Raw genomic sequence first — 23,842 nt, forward strand, 5'->3', positions numbered from 1 at the left:
TAATAATAATAATAATAATAATAACGACTAGCTGTATACAATTTCCTGCTTGAGCAGGGGGTTGGACTAGAAGACCTCCAAGGTTCCTTCCAATTCCCTTATTCAATTATCCTGTGAGATGGAAGCCACCTCTGTTTCACCTTAGTTCTTCCCGGCCCTCCGGCTGTAACCAGAGAATTGGACAAAAGGGGGCGTGGCTACGGGCACAGCCCCCTTGCCACCTCTTATAAGGACCCACAAGTCCCATAGAAAATTCTACTTGGTCCTGTTGGAGGACTTCAGCCACCCTGTCTTCTCCAGCAAAGTCAACCGGTTGGTCCATGGGAAGCCCAAAGGAGGTGCTGCAGGGGCCCCTGTTCGGATTCTGGGCATGGCTTCTCTGCGGTGAGTTGGCTTCTGCACAGGTGGAATAAGGAGGCGGGCATATTCAGCCCCGGGGATTTAATGAAAGATGCAAACGGGGGGGGGGGGGGAGGAGAAGGGAAGGATGGAGGGAAGGGTTGGAGAATGGACAGTAAAGGAGGAGAACTTTGCCAGTCAGAATAACAGAATGCTGTAAACAGAGTTGGAAGGATCCCTGGAGGTCCTCTAGTCCAACCCCCCACTCAAGCAGGAGATCCCATGCAATTCCAGATAAATGGCTGTCCAGTCTCTTCTTAAAAACCTCCAAGGTTGGCGTTCCCATAACTTCTGCTGGGAAGCTGTTCCACTGGTTAATTGTCCTCGCTGTCAGGAAGTTTCTCCTTAGTTCCAGGTTGCTTCTCTCCTTGATTAGTTGCCAACCGTTGTTTCTCGTCCTGCCTTCAGGCACTTTGGAGAATAGAACAGAACAGAACAGAACAGAACAGAAGAGAAGGGAATGGAATGGAATGGAATGGAATGGAATAGAATAGAATAGAATAGAATAGAATAGAATAGAATAGAATGGAATGGAATAGACCTGGAAGGGACCTTGGAGGTCTTCTAGTCCAGCCCCCTGCTCAAGCAGAAGAACCTATACCATCACAGACAAGTGACTGTCCAGTCTCTTCTTAAAAACCTCCGGTGATGGAGCGCCCACAACTTCTGGTGGGAAGCTGTTGGACTGGTTAATTGTCCTTGCTGTCAGGAAATTTCTCCTTAATTCCAGGTTGCTTCTCTCCTCAATTAGTTTCCAACCGTTGTTTCTTGTCCTGCCTTCTGGTGCTTTGGAGAACAGAACAGAACAGAACAGAACAGAACAGAACAGAACAGAACAGAACAGAACAGAACAGAATAGAATAGAATAGAATAGAATAGAATAGAATAGAATAGAATAGAATAGAATAGAATAGAGCTGGAAAGGATCTTGGAGGTCTTCTAGTTCAGCCCCCTGCTCAAGCAGGAGAACCTACACCATCTCAGACAAGTGACTGTCCAATCTCTTCTTGAAAACCTCCAGTGATGGAGCATCCACAATTTCTGTTGGCAAGCTGTTCCACTGGTTAATTGTCCTCACTGTCATGAAGTTTCTCCTTAATTCCAGGTTGCTTCTCTCCTTGATCAGTTTCCAACCATTGTTTCTTGTCCTGCCCTCTGGTGCTTTGGAGAATAGGTTGACCCCCTCCTCTTTTTATCAGCTCCTCAAATACTGGAAGACTGCTGTCATGTCACCCCTATTTCTCCTTTTCTCTAGACTGGCCATACCCAAATCCCGCAGTCGTTCTTCGTATGTTTTAGTCTCCAGGACCTTTAATCATCTTAGTTGCGCTTCTCTGCACTTTTCCCCAAAGGCTCAACATCTTTTTTGTAATGGGGTGACCAAAAACTGGATGCTGTATTCCAGGTATGGCCTTACTAGGGCTTTATAAAGAGGTATTAATACTTCATGTGATTTTGATTCTATGCCTCCGTTTATACAACCCAGGATTGTATTAGCTCTTTTGGCTGCTGCCGCCTACGGCTGGCTCATGTTTAAGGGATCGTCCACTAGGACTCTGAGATCCCTCTCACAGTTACTGTTTAGGTCTTGTGGTCCAATTCCTTGCTCAAGCAGGAGAACCTATAGCACTTGGAATCCTGCATCCAGTTTTGGTCACCACGGTGTAAAAAAGATGTTGAGACTCTAGAAAGAGTCCAGAGAAGAGCAACAAAGATGATCAGGGGACTGGAGGTTAAAACATATAAGGAACGGTTGCTGGAATTGGGTATGTCTAGTTTAACGAAGAGAAGGATGGGGGGGAGGACAGGATAGCAGACTTCCAGTATCTCAGGGGCTGCCCCAAAGAAGAGGGAGTCAAGCTGTTCTCCAAAGCACAGAAGGCAGGACAAGAAGCAACGGATGGAAACTCATCAAGGAGAGAAGCAACCTAGAACTAAGGAGAAATTTCCTGACAGAACAATTAACCAGTGGAACTCCTTGCCTACAGAACTTGTGAATGCTCCAACACTGGAAATTTTTAAGAAGAGATTGGACAGCCATTTGTCTGAAATGGTATAGGCTTTCCTGCCTGAGCAGGGGGTTGGACTAGATGACCTCCAAGGTCCCTTCCAACATTATTATTATTATTATGGATCATCGCACAGTCAGCCAGATGTTCAAACTGGATTTGGCATTTTGTCTACCTATCAAGTCCTTACCCAGGACCTGGGATAGGCAGATGTGGATGTTTGATGGTATTACAGATCTCATCGCAGGATGGAAGCAGTTCCTAGCAAGGCCGCCTTTTGCAATTGACTAATAGCGAATTTGTCAATGCCAATGGTGTTCAAATCGTGCTCCAGTTGTTTTGGGATTGCACCCAAGGAGCCTATCACTATTGGTATTACCCTTGCTTGCTTTTGCCACAGTCTTTCTATTTCTATTTGTAGGTCTTTGTATTTTGTTATCTTCTCCAGTTCTTTCTCTTCTATTCTGCTGTCTCCAGGCACTGCCACGTCCACTATCCAGACTTTTTTGTCTTTCTTATCGACAATTGTTAAGTCTGGGGTGTTATGTTGCAGGTGCTTGTCTGTTTGAATTCTGAAGTCCCAGAGCAGTTTAATTTTATCATTTTCTATGACTTTCTCATTATTATTATTATTATTATTATTACTATTATTATTATTATTATATGGTTGTCCAATCTCTTCTTGAGAATCTCCAGTGATGGAGCACTTCTGAAGGCAACATGTCCCACTGATTAATTGTTCTTATATCAGGAAATTTCTCCTTAATTCTTAAGTTGGTTCGAATAACCCAAAATATATACTGGAGCGGTTATAGACAAATTTTAACACCAGACTACATTCATTAGGAAAACGCCAAGTGAAGTTAGCCTTGTAAATTGATTTGTGTGTTGTGGTACTTGACAATTACAAACAGTTTTGATAAAAGAGGCAGGAAAAACCACAGTTTCCTGCAACTGGCCTAAGAGCTTGTTTCACACAACGTGATTAAACCAGGTTAAGTGAAGACTCAGTGCCTTCCCTTGTACTGTGTGCTAAGCTTAGTTAGTAGTAATGTTGGTTAAACTTTTTTGTAGCTTAAGGTCTCCTGCAAACATTTATATGTGAATGTTAGGGTGAGTTGCTTCGTTTAGTGGCTGTTTGAAGTTATAACGGCATTGAAAAAAGTGACTTTTCACCGTTTTTCACACTTACGACCGTGGTAGATCAAAATTCGGACACTTGGCCACTGACTCCTACTTACGACGGTCGCAGTGTCCTGGGGTCACGTGATCCCTTTTTGCAATTTTTCTGACAAGCAAAGTCAACGGGGGAAGCTGGATTCAGTGGTTAAGCTAGTAAGTGTTACTCACTTCACTTAACCACTGTGGCAAGGAAAGTCATAAAATGGGGCGAAACTCACTTAACAAATGTGTCACTTACCGGCAGAAATTTTGGGTCAGTTGCGGTCGTAAAACGAGGACTTCCCTGTACTGTAAAAATGTAGATATGTAGAAATGTGTAACCTGACCCACTTGCGTCCCTCTGGAGACACCCGGGTGCTACTTGTGGAAATTGGAGAATGTTTTTATAAATAGCAGAGCATTGCAGTTGGCCTCGTCAACTACAATGCACCCGGACCCGACTGGACTACTATTAATGTGCTTCACGTGGAACTGCCCTTGAAGACCTCTCGGAAACTACAAGTGGTACGAAATGCAGCACTCTATGTATGGGCAGAGGAAGTAGATGATGAGCCAGTTTGGTCTAGCGGTGAAGGCAGTAGTCTAGAACCCAGGACACCATGAGTTTTAGTTCCGCATTACACATAAAAGCTGTCTGGGTGATTTTGGGCCAATCACCAGGAGACTGGGAGATCTAGTCCTGCCTTAGGCAGGAAAAGCTGCCTGGGTGACTTTGAGCCAATCCCCAGGAGATGGTGAGTTCTAGTACTGCACTAGGCATAAAAGCTGCCTGGGTGACTTTGGGCCAATCACCAGGAGACGGGGAGTTAAGGCACCAGGATAGAAACCAGGAGATGGTGAGTTCTAGTCCCGCCTTAGGTATGAAAGCCAACTGAGTGATTTTGGGTCAATCACTAGGAGGCTGGGAATTCTAGTCCCACCTTAGGCATGAAAGCCAGCTGAATGACTCTGGGCCAATCACCAGGAGACTGTGAGTTCTAGTCCCGCATTAACCATGAAAGCCGACTGAGTGACTTTGGGTCAATCACTAGAAGGCTGGGAATTCTAGTCCCACCTTAGGCATGAAAAGCCAGCTGAGTGACTTTGGGCCAATCACCAGGAGACGGTGAATTCTAATCCCGCCTTAGGCATAAAAGCTGGCTGGGTGACTCTGGGCCAATCACCAGGAGACTGTGAGTTCTAGTCTCGCCTTAGGCATGAAAGCCAGCTGAGTGACTCTGGACCAATCACCGGGAGACTGTGAGTTATAGTCTCGCCTTAGGCATGAAAGCCAGCTGAGTGACTCTGGACCAATCACCGGGAGACTGTGAGTTATAGTCCAGCCTTAGGCATGAAAGCCAGCTGAGTGACTTTGGTCCAGTCACTAGGAGATGGGGAGATCTAGTCCCGCCTTAGGTGTCAAAGCTGCTGGGTGACTTTGGGCCAATTATCAGGAGATGGGGAATTAAGGAACCAGGATAGAAACCAGGAGGCGGTGAGTTCTAGTTCTGCCTTGGTTGATTGGGTGATTTGGGGCAATATCTCTCTTCTTCTTCTATTTTTCCTTCTCCTTCTCCTTATATTGCTCGCTTGCTCTCTCTCTCTCTCTTTCTCCCTCTCCCCCCCTCCCTCCCTCCCTCCCTCTCTCTCTCTCTCTCTCTGCCTAACCCACCTCACAGGGTTGGCGTTGTGGGGAAAAATAGCAAGAAAAAGGAGTGCTGAGTTATTTATCCAAATTCCAATTATGGGTTCCATCCTGGCATCCATTAAGCTTCCGGGGGCGCTTGAAAAAGTTGCTTGTAATCTTCAAAAGCTCTCCTTGGCTTGGGTCCCCACGCTACTCCAGCATTACCTCCTCAGCGTAGCACTGACGGGAGCGCCAGGTATGTGTGTGGATGTTTCTGGGAGCGGGAATCCGACTTGGAGTCTGGACAATGATTAGCGAAGGAGGTTTTATCTCGAAAGGAGATTTATTGATGGGAAATGCATGACCGCGTTTGTGCCTAGCATCGCCCACCCACCCTGTCGGTGGGAGACCAGGCGGGCAGCTGCCATACCTGGAGACGAAAAGGGCACCTGAGCAAATTGGACAAAAATCAGGAATCTTATCGAAAAGATCCCTTAAGGGAGAGAGGGAAGAAGGAGCCGAGCTGTTAATAATTAGGCATTGTTTCCCAGATCGTTTGAAGTCCAATTCCAGGAAGTCCTCGACGTACGCTAAGGGAGACAGTTGTTAAGGGTGTTTTGGCCCGTTTTATGACCTGTCTTGCCACTGTCGTTAAGCAAATCGCGGCGGCTGTTAAGTCAGCCCCAGGGTTGTTAAGTGAATGGACTTAGCTTGTCAGAAGGTCGCCAAAGGGATCGCACGATCCCCGGAGGACGCCGCAACCGTCACAAATACGAGTCAGTGGCCCAGCGTCTGAACTTTGATCACATGGCCACAGGGATGCTGCAACGGTCGTAAGTACGAAACACGGTCGTAAGTCCCTTTTTTCAGTGCTGTTGTAACTCCGAAATCTCGTTCAATGAATGCTTGTAAGTCAAGGACAATCTTTACCTCTTTATGTTCACTGGGGAGGCCACATCTGGAAGATGGTGTCCAGTTTTGGTCACCACGATGTAAAAAAGACGCTGAGACTCTAGAAAGAGTACAGAGAAGAGCAACAAAGATGATTAGGGGACTGGAGGCTAAAACATACAAGGAACGGTTGCTGGAATTGGGTATGTCTAGTTTAACGAAGAGAAGGAACAGGGGGACAGGATAGCAGCCTTCCAGTATCTCAGGGGCTGCCCCAAACAAGAGGGAGTCAAGCTCTTCTCCAAAGCGCCTGAAGGCAGGACAAGAAGCCACGGATGGAAACTCATCAAGGAACTAAGGAGAAACTTCCTAACAGTGAGGACAATTAACCAGTGGAACAACTTGCCACAAGGGGTTGTGGGTGCTCCAACACCGGAGGCGCTGTCTAGAATGGTACAGGGTCTCCTGCTTGAGCAGAGGGTTGGACTAGATGACCTTCAAGGTCCCTTCCGGCTCTGTTCTGATTCTGATTCTGCCTATTCCCAAGAACCAGTTGTGTCTCAAGGTTGGGTTGAAAGCCATTTGCGTATGGCTGTTGAGCAGGGCTGTGAGTGTTTTCCATCACATGATCTCGAAAGCTTTGGCACTCCGACGTAAGTGTGAACAGGTTGCCAAGAGCCCACATGGCCATGAACAAGTCCCTTTGTTCAACACTGTGGTAATTTTGAATTTGGAACTGTCATAAGTCAAGGAGTGCCTAGAATCCAACTCCTTGTGGCACGCAGGTGAACTGATTAAGCCATATAATGATAGTGATGATGATGATAATAATAATAATAATAATAATAATAATAATAATAATAATAATAATAATAATAATAATAATAATAATAATTATTATTATACAAAAAAGTCTGGATAGTGGACGTGGCAGTGCCTGGAGATAGCAGAATAGAAGAGAAAGAACTGGAGAAGATAACAAAATACAAAGACCTACAAATAGAAATGGAAAGACTGTGGCAAAAGCAAGCAAGGGTAGTACCAATAGTCATAGGCGCCTTGGGTGCAATCCCAAAACAACTGGAGCACCACTTGAACACCATTGGCATTGACAAATTCGCTATTAGTCAATTGCAAAAGGCAGCCTTATTAGGAACTGCTTCCATCCTGTGACAATATCTATAATACCATCAAACATCCACATCTGCCTATCCCAGGTCCTGGGTAAGGACTCGATAGGTAGACAAAATACCAAATCCAGTCTGAACATCTGGCTGACTGTGCGATGATCGATAATAATAATAATAAAGTTGGAAGAGACCTTGGAGGTCATCTAGTCCAACCCCCTGCTCAGGCAGGAAACCCTATACCATTTCAGACAAACAGCCGTCCAGTCTCTTCTTAAAAACGTCCAGTGTTGGAGCATTCACTGCTTCTGGAGGCAGGTGGTTCCACTGGTTAATTGTTCTATCTGTCAGGAAATTTCTCCTTAGTTCCAGGTTGCTTCTCTCCTTGGTTAGTTTCCACCCATTGCTTCTTGTCCTGCTTTCAGGGGCTTTGGAGAAGAGCTTGACTCCCTCTTCTTTGGGGCAGTCCCTGAGATACTGGAACGCTGCTATCATCTCATTTCTGAGATGACGGTCCAGCCTCTTCTTCAAAGCTTCTGTAGAGACGGGGATCCAGGTCTCCTTGTACTTCTGTGCATGAATCGCTTTTATTTCAATCTCTTTAAATCGGCAGGAAGCTTGTGTTTGTTGCCAAAGCGTGACCCTCGTTTTATTTTTATCAACCCTTCACAGGGATCGCAACAGGGGCGGCGCTCCCAGTGACCACCGAACAGCCAGTCATTCAAGATGACTACAGCACCCCAAATTTTCCAGCCACAGTGGCGTTCACCGACTATTTTGAGCCGACTCTGCCCACAACCACGGAGGAAGATTTTGACTTTCCAGATGAAACCACCTTCCCTTCCGAGACGAATGGGGAGACCCCTGATGCTGTTGGAGAAGGGGAGACGTCAAGTCCTGGAGAACTTCCGAAGTCTAGGTTGGCCTCCGGCGAAGGTGGTTCTGGTCCCCTTATCACCACACCCAAGACCTTCAAAATCCCAGAAGATCTCAAGGAGACCTCAGAAGTCCCTTCTGTTGACAAGAGGGTCTTGAGTCAAGTCAACTCTTCGGAGCCAACTTTGGAAAAAGTGACTCTCGAAGGAGACCCTCTTGCTGAATCCCAGGAAGCATCAAAGGAAACGCCGGCTCCAGTTTTGGATGAAGGCCATCAAGCCACCGAGCTAATCACGGAGAGATACTCTGGCGTAACAGATGCTCCTGTGACTGTGCTTGCAACCCAGGTGGAAGACCTGTTAGCATCTCCCTCTGGAGAAGAGGCCCAGATTGAAATTTCCAGCGAAAGGCCTCCAGAAGGAGAGAACCCTTGGGAGAACCTTCCTGGAGAACCAAATCTGGATGACGAATTGAAGCCCATCTCAACTTCATGGGAAGAAACTGAAGCTGCTCCTTTAGAGGCAAAGGAAGACACCCCAGAACCATCCACAAATGAGAATGGGACATTAGAGGACCCATCCTCAAATTCCACAATTTTCCCTAGCACCCCAGAAGACCTGTCTGAAACAAGAGAAGATGCTGGAAGCCTCCTTTCACCGTCTTCAGAAGATAGCCCTGAGACACCACAGTCAATATTTTCAACAGTGTTCCCTTCCATTTGGCCATCCCTCACCCATGCAATCTTTGGATCTCCAGAGACCAGTGACTTTGCCGTAGACTCCCTTCAACCATCTTCTGCTAGTGTGGAAGGAAGAGGTGACGCAGCTCCAATTCCATCTTCATCAGGCCCAGAGCTTAATCATGAAAGCCCTGTCAACGTGTCCAGTGAAGAACCAGAAGACCTTATAGATGCTGAAGCATCAAATTCCTCTCCTTCAGATAGAACAACTGATGCTCCATCTGACTCAGGGCTTCCCCGTGACACCCTCTTCAGGACTTCACAATTGGACGCAGCAGATATTCCTTTGATGGGACTTTCTGTAACTCCAGGGATATCTTCTCAGTTGCCTAAAGATGGTGAGATAGGGACAACCTCCACAGTGAAAGGAGAAGGAGAAGAAGACTCAGGAAACCCAAAGAGCAATGAAGGGACACCTTTTGTGTCACCACTTCCAGGTCAAGAGTCTGCCCAAGGACCCGCGATACCAGATGGAGAAAGATCTGAAGATCTCCTCAATGGCACAGCTTCCTCCTTGAATCCTGGAGTGGAAACAGCTAATTCAGAGTTGGAAGATAATGAGGCAACTGCCATCTCAAATAGTGTTCCTGAGGATGAAATAAATCCCATCTCTTCAGATTCTGAAAATGAATCAGAGACTTTGTTTGATAGGATGGTGACTTCTCCTCCACGGGTGGACAATGACGGAGCTGACAAGGCTCAAGAACCACCTGCAGAAATTCAAGGGCCACCTACAGAAGCTTCAGTTCCTGCATCTGCTAACAAACTATCTTCTGAGACAGAAGGAAACGAGGTCTCGCCCAGTGGATCACCTGGAAATATTAGTTCTTCTTCTTCTGAAAACAATGAAACTATCCCAAGTGTTGCTTCAGGTGAGGTAGACACACAAGCCAACAATGAAGATCATAGAGGGTCAGATCTGTTACCCCCTGATACAGGACTCTCTTCAATTTCTGGAACCCCACTGCCTGTGGGAAGATCAGGGACCTTGGATGATCAATTGTCTCCAAGTCAGTCACTTGTAGAGAATGCACTAACATCTGGTTCCAGTTCTTCCTCAGAGGGAGAACCTACCTATCCTTCAACATCTCCTGATGAAGCACTTTCTGGATCCCTCATTTCAGAACCAGACACAACAGAACTTCCACCCAATTTGTTACCTGGTTCCCAACCATCTTCTCAACTACCAAAAGGGAACGAGATAGAAACAGATTCAGGGGATGTAGAAGATTCTCCTCCTCCTCCTCCTGCGGTGGACGATGAAGGAGCTGCTGAGGCTCAAGGACCACCTGTAGAAGCTTCATCTTCTGGATCTACCAACGAACCATCCTCAGATACAGAAGGAAGCGAGGTCTCGCCCAGTGGATCAGCTGGAAATATTAGTTCTTCTTCTTCTGAAAACAGTGAAACCACCCCAAGTCTTGCTTCAGATGAGGTAGACACACAAGCCAACAATGAAAGTCAGAGCGGGTCAAATCTTTCACCTTCTGATACAGAGCTCTCTTCAATTTCTGGAACCCCACTGCCAAATTTTTCCCAACTACCAAAGGAAGATGACATGGAAACACACTCAGGGGATCCAGAAGACCCTGTTCCCATCAACAGAGAGAAAACCTCTTCTGCTCCGTCCACCCTAAACCCTCAGTCAGCACTTGAAGAAGCTACTGAGGAACCAAACTTTTCTGAGCCAATTTTATCTCCTGAAGAAAAGAGAACTGGATCTACCTCAGAGCAAGGAGTTAATGAGGAACCACTTCTAGATAGTGACAATACCCAGGACACAGCCAATACCCCACCTTATGAGCAATATCTAGATTCTGAAGATGCACTGGAAACCAGTGCACTAAGCTCTGGAGGTGAACCAGCTGTAAAATCTGGAACAATTTCTCCCCTTGTAGACACTGAGACATCAACCAAAACTCAAGAACCTTCAGGAGAAACGCCCTCTTCTGCATCTAGTGAGGGTATACTTTCCAAGTTGGAGCATGAAGATGGAGAATCCTCCCCAGGTATATCATCCAAAACTCTTGATTCTTCTCCAATCTGGGAAGCTGTAGATGAAAGTAGAGATGGAGAAGATGGCGCAGGGTCAGCTTCATCAGCCAAAACAGCCATTACAGTGAGCGACGACGGTCAGCCTGGAAGTGACTTTCCTGTGGGACAATTAGTAACTTCACCCATTGGAGGAATTTTAGCTCTGGCGCCTCTAGAAGATGGAGAGACCGTGGTGACAAATGAAGAGCCCCCACCAGCCCTTCCAAACGCAAATGTAGAGACCTTTGTTTCAGCCTCAGTCTTAAGAAAAGACGCTCCACTGGAAACAGAAGCAGTATCTTCTGTAATGCCACAATCGGATTCTTCCACTGAAGGAACGGAAAATTCTGCCTCTGAGCCGCCAGCGGTGGGTTCTCAACCATCTCCAGATGCTGAAGCAGCCCCTGAACTTTCTAAAGAGACAGAACAACTACAAACATCTGCAGCTAGTGAGAAGGAATTACCTTTGGCTTCATCCTCCACAGAGTCCCAAGAACATACAACCTCAGAAAATGGTGGGTTTTCTGGAGCACTCACCAAAGGAAGTCCTGCCCTCCAAGGTGAAGTGGCAGGAACTGCGAATTCACCGCCCGCAATGGACAAGGCCTCTCAGTTCCTTCCAGAAAGTGTAGCTCCTTCGGATGGAGCAGAAGATTCAGAAGACATCACCAATACGTCTAAAACATCTACCAGTGAAGAGGATACTGGAGGACGTAGTGGTGGAGAATTCTCCCTGAATAATAATGGGACTGAAACAACCACGGTGGAGCCAGCAAAGAATGCAGGATCTCAGTTACCTCCTGAGATATCAGAAGATCCCTCAGGTGTAAATGGGAAGGAAGGCTCTTTGATCCCATCAGCTGCAGGGTCACATTCAACTTCTACTTCTACTGAAGAAGTGGAAATTGCCAGCTCAGAATCCGGGACCCACCCAGATTCTCAACCATCTCTAGATGGTGCATCAACAACCGAGGTTCAAGATTCTGAGAGCGTAGAAGCTGCAGACGATACTTCCAATAATGGGGAGAAAGTGTCTTTGACCTCATCAGCCACCACATCACAATTTCCAGGAATATCAGTTAGTGAGGACATTTTTGGAGAAACAGGTCATGGGGGATCTTCTCTCCCTGCTGAAGAGTTGGAAACCACTAGCTCAGGGTCAACAAATAATTCAGAAACTCCGTCACCTGTGGCTGGTGGAACCACTGAACTATCTGGTATGTCCAACAGCGTGGACCAATTGGAAAGTTCTCCTTCTGCAAATGAGGAAGACACTTCTTTAGGTTCACCACCTACAGAGTCATCAACAGCACTAGAAGGTCAAGAGGTCTCTGGAAAACCTAGCAATGGAGATGGGACGGAAACAGCCAATTCAAAACCAGCAACTAATGCAGAACCTCAGTCATCTCCAAATGACGTTGGATCAGGTGGAGGATCTGCAACTTCTGAAGAGGCAGGAACATCACAGGTTTCAGGTGTGACTGAGAAGGAAGGGACTTTGACTGCCTCTGCTGTGGAATCACCAGCCATCTCTTCTTCCAGTGAAGAAGCTGAAACTAACAACACAGCCACGAACGCAGACTCCCAACTGCCTCCAGATGGAGACTCAGCAGCAGGGACTCCATCTCCTGATAGTGCAGAGATATCAAAAGCATCTTCCAGTGGGGAAAAGGGATCTTTGTCTCAATCCACTGCAGAATCACTAGGAGATTCATTGTCCGTCGAAGAGGTGGGAACTGCCAGCAGAAAGTCCACAATTGACGTAGGATCTCAGCTATCAGCAGATGGAACATCACCAGAGGGTTCTCTTGCTTCTGAGGGAGCAGAACCAACAGAAAGCCACTCCATTGCAAGTGTAGACAACGCTTCTTTGGTTCCACCATCCACGGAATTGCAATTTCCAGAAACATCTGCCAACGATAACATTCTTGGAGGACTTGAGAGTGGAGAACCCTCCTTAGTCCCAGGAGAGGAGATAGCCAACTCAGGGTCATCAAATAATGCAGGATCTGAATCAGAATCATCTCAAACATCTCCAGATAGTGTAGCAACCGAAGGGGCTGAGCCCTCTGAAGACAATTCAGTTGTAAGTGAGAAACAACTATCCTTGGCTCCATCGTCCACTGAACCACAATCAGCTGGGGCATCTGTCAGCGAAAAGGTTTCCGAAAACCTGGTTAATGGAGAACCACCCCTCTCCACAGATGGAGAGAAGGATGCTGCCAACGTAGGAACAGCGGATGCCCAAGGACCCACTTCTTCTACAGGAACGGGTCCGAATCAAAACAATATAGCAGAGCAACCTGGACAAAATTTGGATGCGGTAGGCGGACAATTTTCTGCTGACGGAGCCACGATTTCTAAACCTTCAGATGAAACTTTGATTTCCACCTCAGTATCTGTTGATGGGAATTTGGCCACCCAAGGAACGAGCCAGAGTTTCGGTGCTCCCGATTCTTCTCAGCCCTCTTCAGATATCCAGGCAAATATTGGAAGTGCTGTGTCTTTGGCTGGACATATTTCTAATGGTGATACTTTTGGTGCCTCAGATGACCCAACCGCAAAGGAAAAAGCAGATGGAGAAGTTCTCCCAGAAGTCTCAGGGTGGACCTCTGAAGGGTCGGACACTGTCAGTGAGTCTGTCCACCCATCTTCTGCTGAAGGAACCAAACCCGCAGCAGGTCAACCATCAGGAGTGGCGTCTCCATTGGCTTCGTTGCCTCCCAAAAAGAGCCTGGTCTTAATAACCTCTGGTCTAGGTGCCCTGAAGGTAGGAAAGGTGGTTGAGAAAGGTTCATCTCCCTCAACTCCAGAAGGAACCGGGAAAGTTGTCCAGTCAATCTTGCCCATTCTCCAGGAGATATCCACAGCTCTTTCGGCAGGTGAGGTGCAACCTTCTCTTTTGGACACAAAAGGAGGCCCAGCAAAGATATCAAAGTTGATTTTAGGAAAACCAGGACTTCAAGGCAAAGTAGACGCCCCTCTCCTATCCTCCAAGCTTGAAGTCCCAGCAAAGACTTCAGAGTTGGCTTCTGAGAAACCAGAACCTCAAGACAAAGCAGGTGTCCCTCTCTTCTTCTCCAAACCTGAAATCCCAGCAAAGACATCAAAGTTGGCTTCTGAGAAACCAGGACTTCAAGGCAAAGTAGATGCCCCTCTCCTATCTTCCAAGCTTGAAGTCCCAGCAAAGACTTCAAAGTTGGCTTCTGAGAAACCAGGACCTCAAGACAAAGCAGATGTCTCTCTCCTCTCCTCCAAGCCCGAAATCCCAGCAAAGACATCAAAGTTGGCTTCTGGAAAACCAGGACTTCAAGGCAAAGTAGACGCCCCTCTCCTATCTTCCAAGCTTGAAGTCCCAGCAAAGACTTCAAAGTTGGTTTCTGAGAAACCAGGACCTCAAGGCAAAGCAGATGTCTCTCTCCTCTCCTCCAAGCCCGAAATCCCAGCAAAGACATCAAAATTGGCTTCTGGAAAACCAGGACTTCAAGGCAAAGTAGACGCCTCTTTCCTGTCCTTCAAGACTGAAGCCCCAGTGGAGACATCACAGTTACCTTCTGGAAAATCAGGTCTTCAACTCAAAGGAGATGCTCCTGTCCTGTCCTTCAAGACTGGAGCCCCAGTGGAGACATCACAGTTACCTTCTGGAAAATCAGGTCTTCAACTCAAAGGAGATGCTCCTGTTCTGTCCTTCAAGACTGGAGCCCCAGTGGAGACATCACAGTTACCTTCTGGAAAATCAGGTCTTCAACTCAAAGGAGATGCTCCTGTCCTGTCCTTCAAGACTGAAGCCCCAGTGGAGACATCACAGTTACCTTCTGGAAAATCAGCGCTTCAACTCAAAGGAGATGCTCCTGTCCTGTCCTTCAAGACTGAAGCCCCAGTGGAGACATCACAGTTACCTTCTGGAAAATCAGGTCTTCAACTCAAAGGAGATGCTCCTGTCCTGTCCTTCAAGACTGAAGCCCCAGTGGAGACATCACAGTTACCTTCTGGAAAATCAGCGCTTCAACTCAAAGGAGATGCTCCTGTCCTGTCCTTCAAGACTGAGGCCCCAGTGGAGATATCACAGTTACCTTCTGGAAAATCAGGTCTTCAGCTCAGAGGAGATGCTCCTCTTCTGTCCTTCAACTCTGGTGTCCTAGCAAACTCTGAACACTCCCTTCCTGGGCAGCAGAATTCTGCATCTTCAGAGAGCTCTTCTGCTTCAGAGGAGAAGGATGGGGACTCTACAAGTGTCCCTAGCTCTTCCGAAGAGCACCAGACTTTAATTAAAGGTAAGGTGGCTCTTGACTTAAGCAAAACCCAACCGGACGAGCGTGAACCGGGCGTCCGTCTTGCCTTATCAGGAGTGGGCCTACTAAAATCCACAGAATCCACCAGCAAATCTGCAAGGAAGAAGTCCAATCTGAAGAAATCCAAAACCAGACCGGATAAAAATTCTGCCATCATTACTGGTGCACCATCAGGTGGGTTGGCGAAAAAACACATTTCCCCCCCCCCACACACACACTGGTAGATGGACCGTCTTCCAGGATAACAGCAGGGGTGAGCAATTAGGGCCCTGGTACGGCCGGTGGACTTCAACTCCCAGAATTCCTGAGCCAGCGTGACTCAGAGTCTGCGTGGCTGGCTCAGGAATTCTGAGAGTTGAAGTCCACAGGTCTTAAAGGGGTCCATACTTGGGTCCACCCCTGGGATACAAGATTATGCATCCAGTGAAGGCATCCATGTGGGGGGAGGGGGTCAAAAAAGTCAAGATGGCGACTGCAATCTAGAACAGAACAGAACAGAACTAGAATAGAATAGAATAGAAATAATAGAATAGAATAGAATAGAATAGAGAATGAATAGAATAGAATAGAATATTTATTGAGAATAGAATAGAATAGAATAGAATAGAATAGAATAGAATAGAATAGAATAGAATAGAATAGAATAATATTAGAATTGAATAGAATAGAGTAGAGTAGAGTAGAGAAGAGTAGATGCAATGGAGAATAGAATAGAATAGAATAGAATAGAATAGAATAGAATAGAATAGAATATTTATTGAGAATAGAATAAAACAGAATATTTATTGAGAATAGAATAGAATAGAACAGAACAGAACAAAATAGAACAGAATGGAATAGAATATTTATTGAGAATAGAATAGAGAATGAATAGAATAGAACAGAATAGAATAGAATATTTATTGAGAATAGAATAGAATAGAGAATGAATAGGATAGGATAGGATAGGATAGGATAGGATAGGAAAGGATAGGACAGGATAGGGTAAAATAAAGCTGGAAGAGACCTTGGAGATCTTCTAGTCCAGTCACATTTTAGCAGCAATAACAGGGAGTCCTCAATTTATAACCATTCATTTAGTGACCGTTCAATATTACTGTCCTTGTCTCCAAAAACGGTGGACACAAAAAATGGTTAAACGGGAGTGAACGTGACTATGATTATAATCATGACAGGCTTCCACACCTTAATATCCATCCGTGTTCTCCACATTCCTTGTTTCCATTTAAACCGTGATCCACCCGGGACTGAAAGTCCAAAACGGCTGAATAAAAACCGTTATCCTCAGAGTGACCTCAACTTTTGTCCTTGTGTTGTTCCAATGCAGCAGTCTCCCTCTATCCGTACGGAGACGGCGTCAACGACAAGCGGTACGTCGAAAGGAAAGTGGACTTTAACTCGCCCCTGTTCAAGCCCGAGATCGGGATCCCACTTGGAAACACGCTACACGACTCTCTTTACGTGAGTAATCAGGGATTGGAGATGAACTGGGGTGTGTATAAGGGCGAAGGTGCGTTCTCCGAGCTTGGCAGGTAACATCTTCAGCGGAGTTTAGGGTGTGTGTGTCAGTGTCAGTGTTCTGTATGTGTTCTGTATGGGGTGTGTGTGTGTGTGTGTGTGTGTGTGTCAGGCATGAGGAATCAGGATCCAGTTCCAATCAATATGACTTGTGGACTTCAACACCCAGAATTCCTCAGCCCGATTTTATATATATAATTTTAATTTCCCATCCATGTTTCAAAGTGTCCCAATTGTTTCTAATTTCAAAACAAGTTGCATTTGGGCAACCAAAACAAATCCTTTATTCAAAGTTCTTAACATATTCTTATTTCCCTTTTCATACCAAGACATAATATTCTGGTTAGCCTTTATTTTGAAAAGCAAAATCTCTTGTCCGGTTGACTACCATCTTTTTTGTGCCTTCCTTTAGTTCACGGATAATGGGCAGATCATCTTCCCAGCCTCTGACAGAGATATTTCCAGCTATCCCAATCCCCCTCCTGGTGGTTTTAATGGTCGTGAGAAAGTGCCAATGGTGGCTGTGTTTTGGGACAACGCCGATTTCTCCAAAGGGTCTGGCGTCATCTTCTACCAGGTAAGTTTCAATTGTTTTACCTCGTGGGGATCTAAGAAGCAACATTAGTCAAGTGGATCCATGAGTTATCAAGGTTGGCACCTTTAAGAGAGGTGGACGTCAACTCCCAGAATTCCCCAGCCAGGGAATGGGGTCTGTGGAGGAGGAGGAGGAGGAGGAGGAGGAGGAGGAGGAGGAGGAGGAGGAAGACTGTGGGGTCCTTGATGCTCTCTGAACTTGGTGGTTTTCTTGCAGACATTTCATTACCCAACTAAGTAACATCATCAGTGCTAGAAGGGTTTATGGCGAGGAGGAGAAGTGTGGGGTCTTTGGTGCTCTCTGAGCTTGCTTGTTTTCTTGCAGATGTTTCATTACCCAACTAGGGAGCATCATCAGTGCTAGAAGGAATGAAGTTTGCGGAGTGGGGAGGAGGAGGAGGAGGAAAAAAGGGAAAAGACTAGGGTCCTTGGTGCTCTCTGAGCTTGGTTGTTTTCCTGCAGACGTTTCATTGCCCAACTAGGTAACATCATCAGTGCTATAAGGGAGTAGAGTTAGCACTCAGCTTTGCAGCACTGATGACGTTACATAGTCCGGTAAAGAAATGTCTGCGGGAAAACAAGCAAGCTCAAAAAGTGCCACGAACTCAACAGTTCTCCTCCTCCTCCTCCTCCTCCTCCTCCTCCTCCTCCTCCTCCTCCTCCTCCTCCTCCTCCTCCTCCTCCTCCTCCCTTCTAGCATTGATGATGTTACCTAGTTGGGTCATGAAACATCTGCAGAAGACAACTAAGCTCAGAGAACACTAAGGACCCCAAGCCCTATTCCTCCTCCTCCTCCTCCCCCCTCCCCTCCCCCCTCCCCCTCCCATCTAGCCCGGATGATGTCACCTAGTTCCGTCATGAAACATCTACAAAAAAATCAACCAAGCTCAGAGAGCACCAGGGAGCCCACCGTTCGGGAGGTCTCTGTTGGTCTTCTGCGCCAATGGCCTACATGTTCCTTTGGTTCCCCACTTGCAACCTGCTCTCCTGTTGTGCGCAGGAATATCCTTGCGGGAATTCTGCCAGGCACCCGCTTGTCCAAGACGTGGAAGCAAAGATTCGCCGATACATCAGGTCTTCCTATAAAGCTCGGTGGTTGCTCAAGGTCACCTGGGACAAAGTCCAGCCTTATCCCGGGCAGAAGAAGAGCGACAAGGTGAGTCTATTTCAGAAGCACCACAATATTTTTCCTTCCATGAAGTTATAACAATAACAACAATAATAATAATAATAATGTTGGAAGGGACCTTGGCGGTCATCTAGTCCAACCCCCTGCTCAGGTAAGAAACCCTATACCAGTGATGGCAAACCTTTTAGAGACGCGAGTGCCCAAACTGCAACCCAAAACCCACTTATGTATTGTCGGGTGCCGGGTGGGTGTGGCCCGTTGGGTGGGTGTGGCCCATTGGGTGGGTGTGGCCCATTGGGTGGGCGTGGTCCATTGGGTGGGCGTGGTCCATTGGGTGGGCGTGGCTGCAGTGGTAAAAGCAGACTGGGTGGGACTAAAAAGTTCAATCAATCAATTCCAACTTTGCGTTATGTATTGTCGGGTGCCAGGTGGGTGTGGCCCGTTGGGTGGGTGTGGCCCATTGGGTGGGTGTGGCCCATTGGGTGGGCGTGGTCCATTGGGTGGGCGTGGCTGCAGTGGTAAAAGCAGACTGGGTGGGACTAAAAAGTTCAATCAATCAATTCCAACTTTGCGTTATGTATTGTCGGGTGCCAGGTGGGTGTGGCCCGTTGGCTGGATGTGGCCCATTGGCTGGGCGTGGCCCATTGGCTGGGCGTGGCTGCGGTGGTAACGGCAGACTGGGTGGGACTAAAAAGTTCAATCAATCAATTCCAACTTTGCGAGATCTTTTTTTCTCTGAAAAGTTGAAATTGATTGATTGATTTAACCTCTTTTTTATATTTTTTTTGCACATGGCAGCGGAGGCTTAAAGCAAAAAGGTTTTATAAAACCCAGCTAAAGGCCTAGGACTGGGGCGACGGTGTGCGTGCCCACAGAGAGGGCTCTGAGTGCCGCCTCTGGCACCCGTGCCATAGGTTCGCCACCACTGTCCTATGCCATTTCAGACAAATGGCTGTCCAGTCTCTTCTTAAAAACTTCCAGTGTTGGAGCATTTACCACTTCTGGAGGCAGGTGGTTCCACTGGTTAATTGTTCTCACTGCCAGGAAGTTTCTCCTTAGTTCTAGATTGCTTCTCTCCTTGATGAGTTTCCATCTGTTGCTTCTTGTCTTGCCGTCAGGCGCTTTGGAGAATAGCTTGACTCCCTCTTCTCTGGGGCAGCCCCTGAGATACTAGAAGACTGCTATCATGTCCCCACTTGTCCTTCTCTTCGTTAAACTAGACATACCCAATTCCAGCAGCCGTTCCTTATATGTTTTAGCCTCCAGTCCCCTGATCCTCTTTGTTGCTCTTCTTTGCACCCTTTCTAGAGTCTCAACATCTTTTTTACATCGTGGTGACCAAAACTGGATGCAGCATTCCAAGTGTGGCCTTACCAAGGCCTTGTAAAGTGGTGGGGTGTTTGTGGCGCAGGATGAAAATTATGCGCCCAGTTGGTCATCTTTTATTTGATGATAAAAGGACTATTTCCTGGTCACCTAAGCTTAACTTCTGTCCAATTAAAACTCTCTTAAGTAGTCCTTGACTTACAGCTATTTGCTTAGCATCCATCCAAAGTTACGACGGTGCCAAAAAAAGGTACTTACAACCGGTCCTCACTCTTATGACCGTCATAGGATCCTCCTATGACGCAGTTCAATACTTGGGTGCTTGACAACCAGCATGGATTTACAATGGTTGCAGCATCCTCTGTATGTGTGCGTGTGTGTGTGCGTGATGTGATCCCTCTTTGCAACCTTCCCAGTCGGATTCCGACAAACAAAATCCACGGAGAAAGGTTAACATTTAACAACCGTGTGATTCACTTAGTGTAGTAGATGGAAGTATAGGGGGTACCTTGCTCAATAGTAGTAACTGTGAGAGGGATCTCAGAATCATGGTGGACGGTCCCTTAAATAGGAGCCAGCCGTGGGCTGCAGCTGCCAAAAAAGCCAACACGGTGCTAGGCTGCATTAACAGAGGGAGAGAATCAAGATCACATGAAGTGTTAATACCACTTTACAAGGCCTTGGTAAGGCCACACTTGGAATACGGCATCCAGTTTTGGTCACCACGATGTAAAAAAGATGTTGAGACTCTAGAAACTGTGCAGAAAAGAGCAACAAAGATGATTAGGGGACTGGAGGCTAAAACATACAAGGAACGGCTGCTGGAATTGGGGATGTCTAGTCTAATGAAGAGAAGGACGGGGGGGACAGGATAGCAGTGTTCCAATATCTCAGGGGCTGCCCCAAAGAAGAGGGAGTCAAGCTATCCTCCAAAGCGCCTGAAGGCAGGACAAGAAGCAACGGGTGGAAAATTATCAAGGAGAGAAGCAACCTAGAACTAAGGAGAAACTTCCTGACATTTAGAACAATTAACCAGTGGAACCACCTGCCTCCAGAACGGGTGAATGCTCCAACACTGGAAGTTTTTAAGAAGAGACTGGACAGCCATTTGTCTAAAATGGTATAGGGTTTCCTGCCTGAGCAGGGGGTTGGACTAGATGACCTACAAGGTCCCTTCCAACATTATTATTATTATTATTATTATTATTATTATTATTATTATTATTATTATTATTATTATTATTATTATTATTATTACGATCATCGCACAGTCAGCCAGATGTTCAGACTGGATTTGGCATTTTGTCTACCTATCGAGTCCTTACCCAGGACCTGGGATAGGCAGATGTGGATGTTTGATGGTATTACAGATATCGTCGCAGGATGGAAGCAGTTCCTAGTAAGGCTGCCTTTTGCAATTGACTAATAGCGAATTTGTCAATGCCAATGGTGTTCAAGTGGTGCTCCAGTTGTTTTGGGATTGCACCCAAGGAGCCTATGACTATTGGTACTACCCTTGCTTGCTTTTGCCACAGTCTTTCTATTTCTATTTGTAGGTCTTTGTATTTTGTTATCTTCTCCAGTTCTTTCTCTTCTATTCTGCTATCTCCAGGCACTGCCACGTCCACTATCCAGACTTTTTTGTCTTTCTTATCGACAATTGTTAAGTCTGGGGTGTTATGTTGCAGGTGCTTGTCTGTTTGAATTCTGAAGTCCCAGAGCAGTTTAATTTTATCATTTTCTATGACTTTCTCTATTTTATGATCCCACCAGTTTTTGCTTACAGGCAAATGATATTTTTTGCAGATCTTCCAATGCACCATTGTTGCTACTTTGTCATGCCGCTGCTTGTAATCAGTTTGTGCAATCTTCTTGCAACAGCTTACCAAGTGGTCCACTGTTTCTTCAGCTTCTTTGCATAGGCGGCACTTACTGTCTGTTGCTGTCTTCTCAATTTTGACTTTGTATGCATTTGTCCTTAAGGCTTGGTCTTGTGCAGCCAGAATTAGTCCCTCGGTCTCTTTCTTCAATTTTCCTGCTCTTAGCCATTGCCAGGTTTTATTGTTATCTGCTTTCCCAGCTATTTTTTTCATGTATTGGCCATGTAGTGCTTTGTCTTCCCATGCCTCTATTCTGTTCTTCATTTGGTCTTTCTTGTAGGCCAGTTTGGTCTCTCCAGTAGTTAGTAAGCCTTCCTGATATACTAATTTCAGTGCATCTTCATCATTGTTCTTCAGATATTCTTCCAAAGCCATTTTTTCTTCTTCAACCATCTGATGTACTTGTAGCATTCCACGCCCACCTATTTGCCTTGGTAGATAAAGTCTATCAATGTCACTGCGTGGATGAAGGGCATGATTCATTGTCATTATTTTTCTGGTCTTCCTATCCATTGCTTTTAGTTCTGCTTGAGTCCAGTCCACTATTCCAGCTGTGTACCTAATGACTGGGATTGCCCAGGTGTTGATTGCCTTTATGGTATTTCCTCCATTGAGTTTGGATTTAAGATCTTCTTCACTCTCTTGATGTATTCACCTCTAATCTTTTTCTTGACTTCAGTGTGCTTGATGTTGTCAGCTTGAAGGATACCCAAGTATTTGTAGTACTCTTCCTCATCCAGACTCTTAATGTTATTTTCGTGGGGCATCTTGATTCCTTCAGTTTTCACTATTTTTCCTTGTTTGATAGTAAGTGTGGCACATTTGTCCAAGCCAAACTCCATTACAATATCTTGGCTATATATACGGACAGTGTTGAGCAGCGATTCTATTTCAGATGATGTTTTTCCATACAGCTTCAGATCATCCATATAAAGGAGGTGGGATAGTCTGGCAGATGTTTTTGATGTTTGATAGCCATGTCCTGAGTTATTCAGTATTGTTGACAGAGGAAACAGTGCAATAACAAATAGTAATGGTGATAATGAATCTCCTTGAAATATTCCTCTCTTGATATTAACCTCTCCCAGCCTCTCACCATTGATCTGCAACTGTGTCTTCCATTGTGCCATCGATCTTTGCACAAATTTTCTGATGTTTCTACTGACTCCTGTTATTTCTAGGCACTTTATTATCCAATCATGTGGCAGAGAGTCAAATGCCTTTTTGTAGTCAATCCATGCCACATTCAGGTTGGTCTTCCTTCTCTTGCAGTTTTCCAAGATCATTTTGTCTATTAGGAGTTGATCTTTTGTTCCTCTGCTATTGGGGCGGTTTCCTTTCTGCTCAGGTGGAAAGAGATTGTTTTCAACTAGATGCTGTTGTACTGCATCAGCTACCACACCAGTTAGTAATTTGAAAGTTGTTGGTAAGCAGGTAATTGGCCTGTAGTTACCTGGTGTTGCCCCTTTTGCTGGATTTTTCATTATTAGGTAGGTTTTCCCAGTTGTTAGCCACTTTTCAATTTCTCCTCCTTGTAGTATATTGTTGAACTGTTTGGCAATGAGTGGGTGTATAACAGTTAGATGTTTCAACCAAAACCCATGCAGTTCATCTTCACCTGGTGCTGACCAATTTTTGATTTTCTTTGCTCTTTTTTCTACCATTTTTGTTGTTATTACTAGTTCTTTCATTTCAACTTCTGTTTTATTTGCATCCACCTCTTTTAACCAAGCCACATCCTTGTTGTATTTCTTTGGGTTATCCCATATCTGCTTCCAGAACTGCACTGTTTCTTCCTTGTCAGGTACTGACTGATTCCTTGCAGTTTCTCCATTGATGGATTGGTAGAAACGTTTCTGATTGGATTGAAATTGGAGGTTCTGCCTATAGTTTGCAATTCGAGCTTCATATCTACTGATTTTCCTGGCTATAGCTGTTATTTGTTGCTTTATTATTTCCAGTGCTTCCTTGATCTTCCTTGTTTCTAAGTGGTATTTCTTGATTAGGTATTCTTTGGTCTTCTTGTTCTTCAGCTTCTTTTCTTTCATCTGTTCTAGCTTGCTTGCATGTGATCTTAACTTGCTGATCTTATTTTCTAGTCTAACCTTCCATTTTTCTGGTGCACTGTTTGTTTGTTTTTCTTCTTTGTTGATTTTGCATCCCAGGTATTCTGTTATAACTGCAGCTGTGCTGTACATTAGTTGGTTTGTTTCTTGCAATGAATTGGTGCTTATACTTGA

The 23,842-nt window shown here is 45.7% G+C and overlaps 1 protein-coding gene across 2 annotated transcripts in view; it reads left to right on the forward strand.

Moving 5' to 3' along the window:
- The first annotated feature begins 264 nt into the window (after window positions 1-264).
- LOC120317300 (mucin-4-like) overlaps window positions 265-23,842 on the forward strand; it is a 35,168-nt gene continuing 11,590 nt past the window's right edge. The window contains exons 1-5 of one of the 2 annotated variants that reach the window (XM_039363777.1): window positions 265-384; window positions 7,887-15,329; window positions 16,483-16,616; window positions 17,086-17,250; window positions 18,268-18,423. In XM_039363777.1, coding sequence (XP_039219711.1) covers window positions 321-384; window positions 7,887-15,329; window positions 16,483-16,616; window positions 17,086-17,250; window positions 18,268-18,423 — 7,962 coding nt within the window. In that variant the 5' untranslated portion in view covers window positions 265-320. The remainder of the gene's footprint in view (window positions 385-7,886; window positions 15,330-16,482; window positions 16,617-17,085; window positions 17,251-18,267; window positions 18,424-23,842) is intronic. The other variant, XM_039363778.1, reaches the window with a different exon arrangement.

The sequence above is a fragment of the Crotalus tigris genome, unplaced genomic scaffold (genome assembly GCF_016545835.1).
Source record: "Crotalus tigris isolate CLP2741 ecotype Arizona unplaced genomic scaffold, ASM1654583v1 scf7180000019599.1365583, whole genome shotgun sequence".
Classification (NCBI taxonomy): Eukaryota; Metazoa; Chordata; class Lepidosauria; order Squamata; family Viperidae; genus Crotalus; species Crotalus tigris.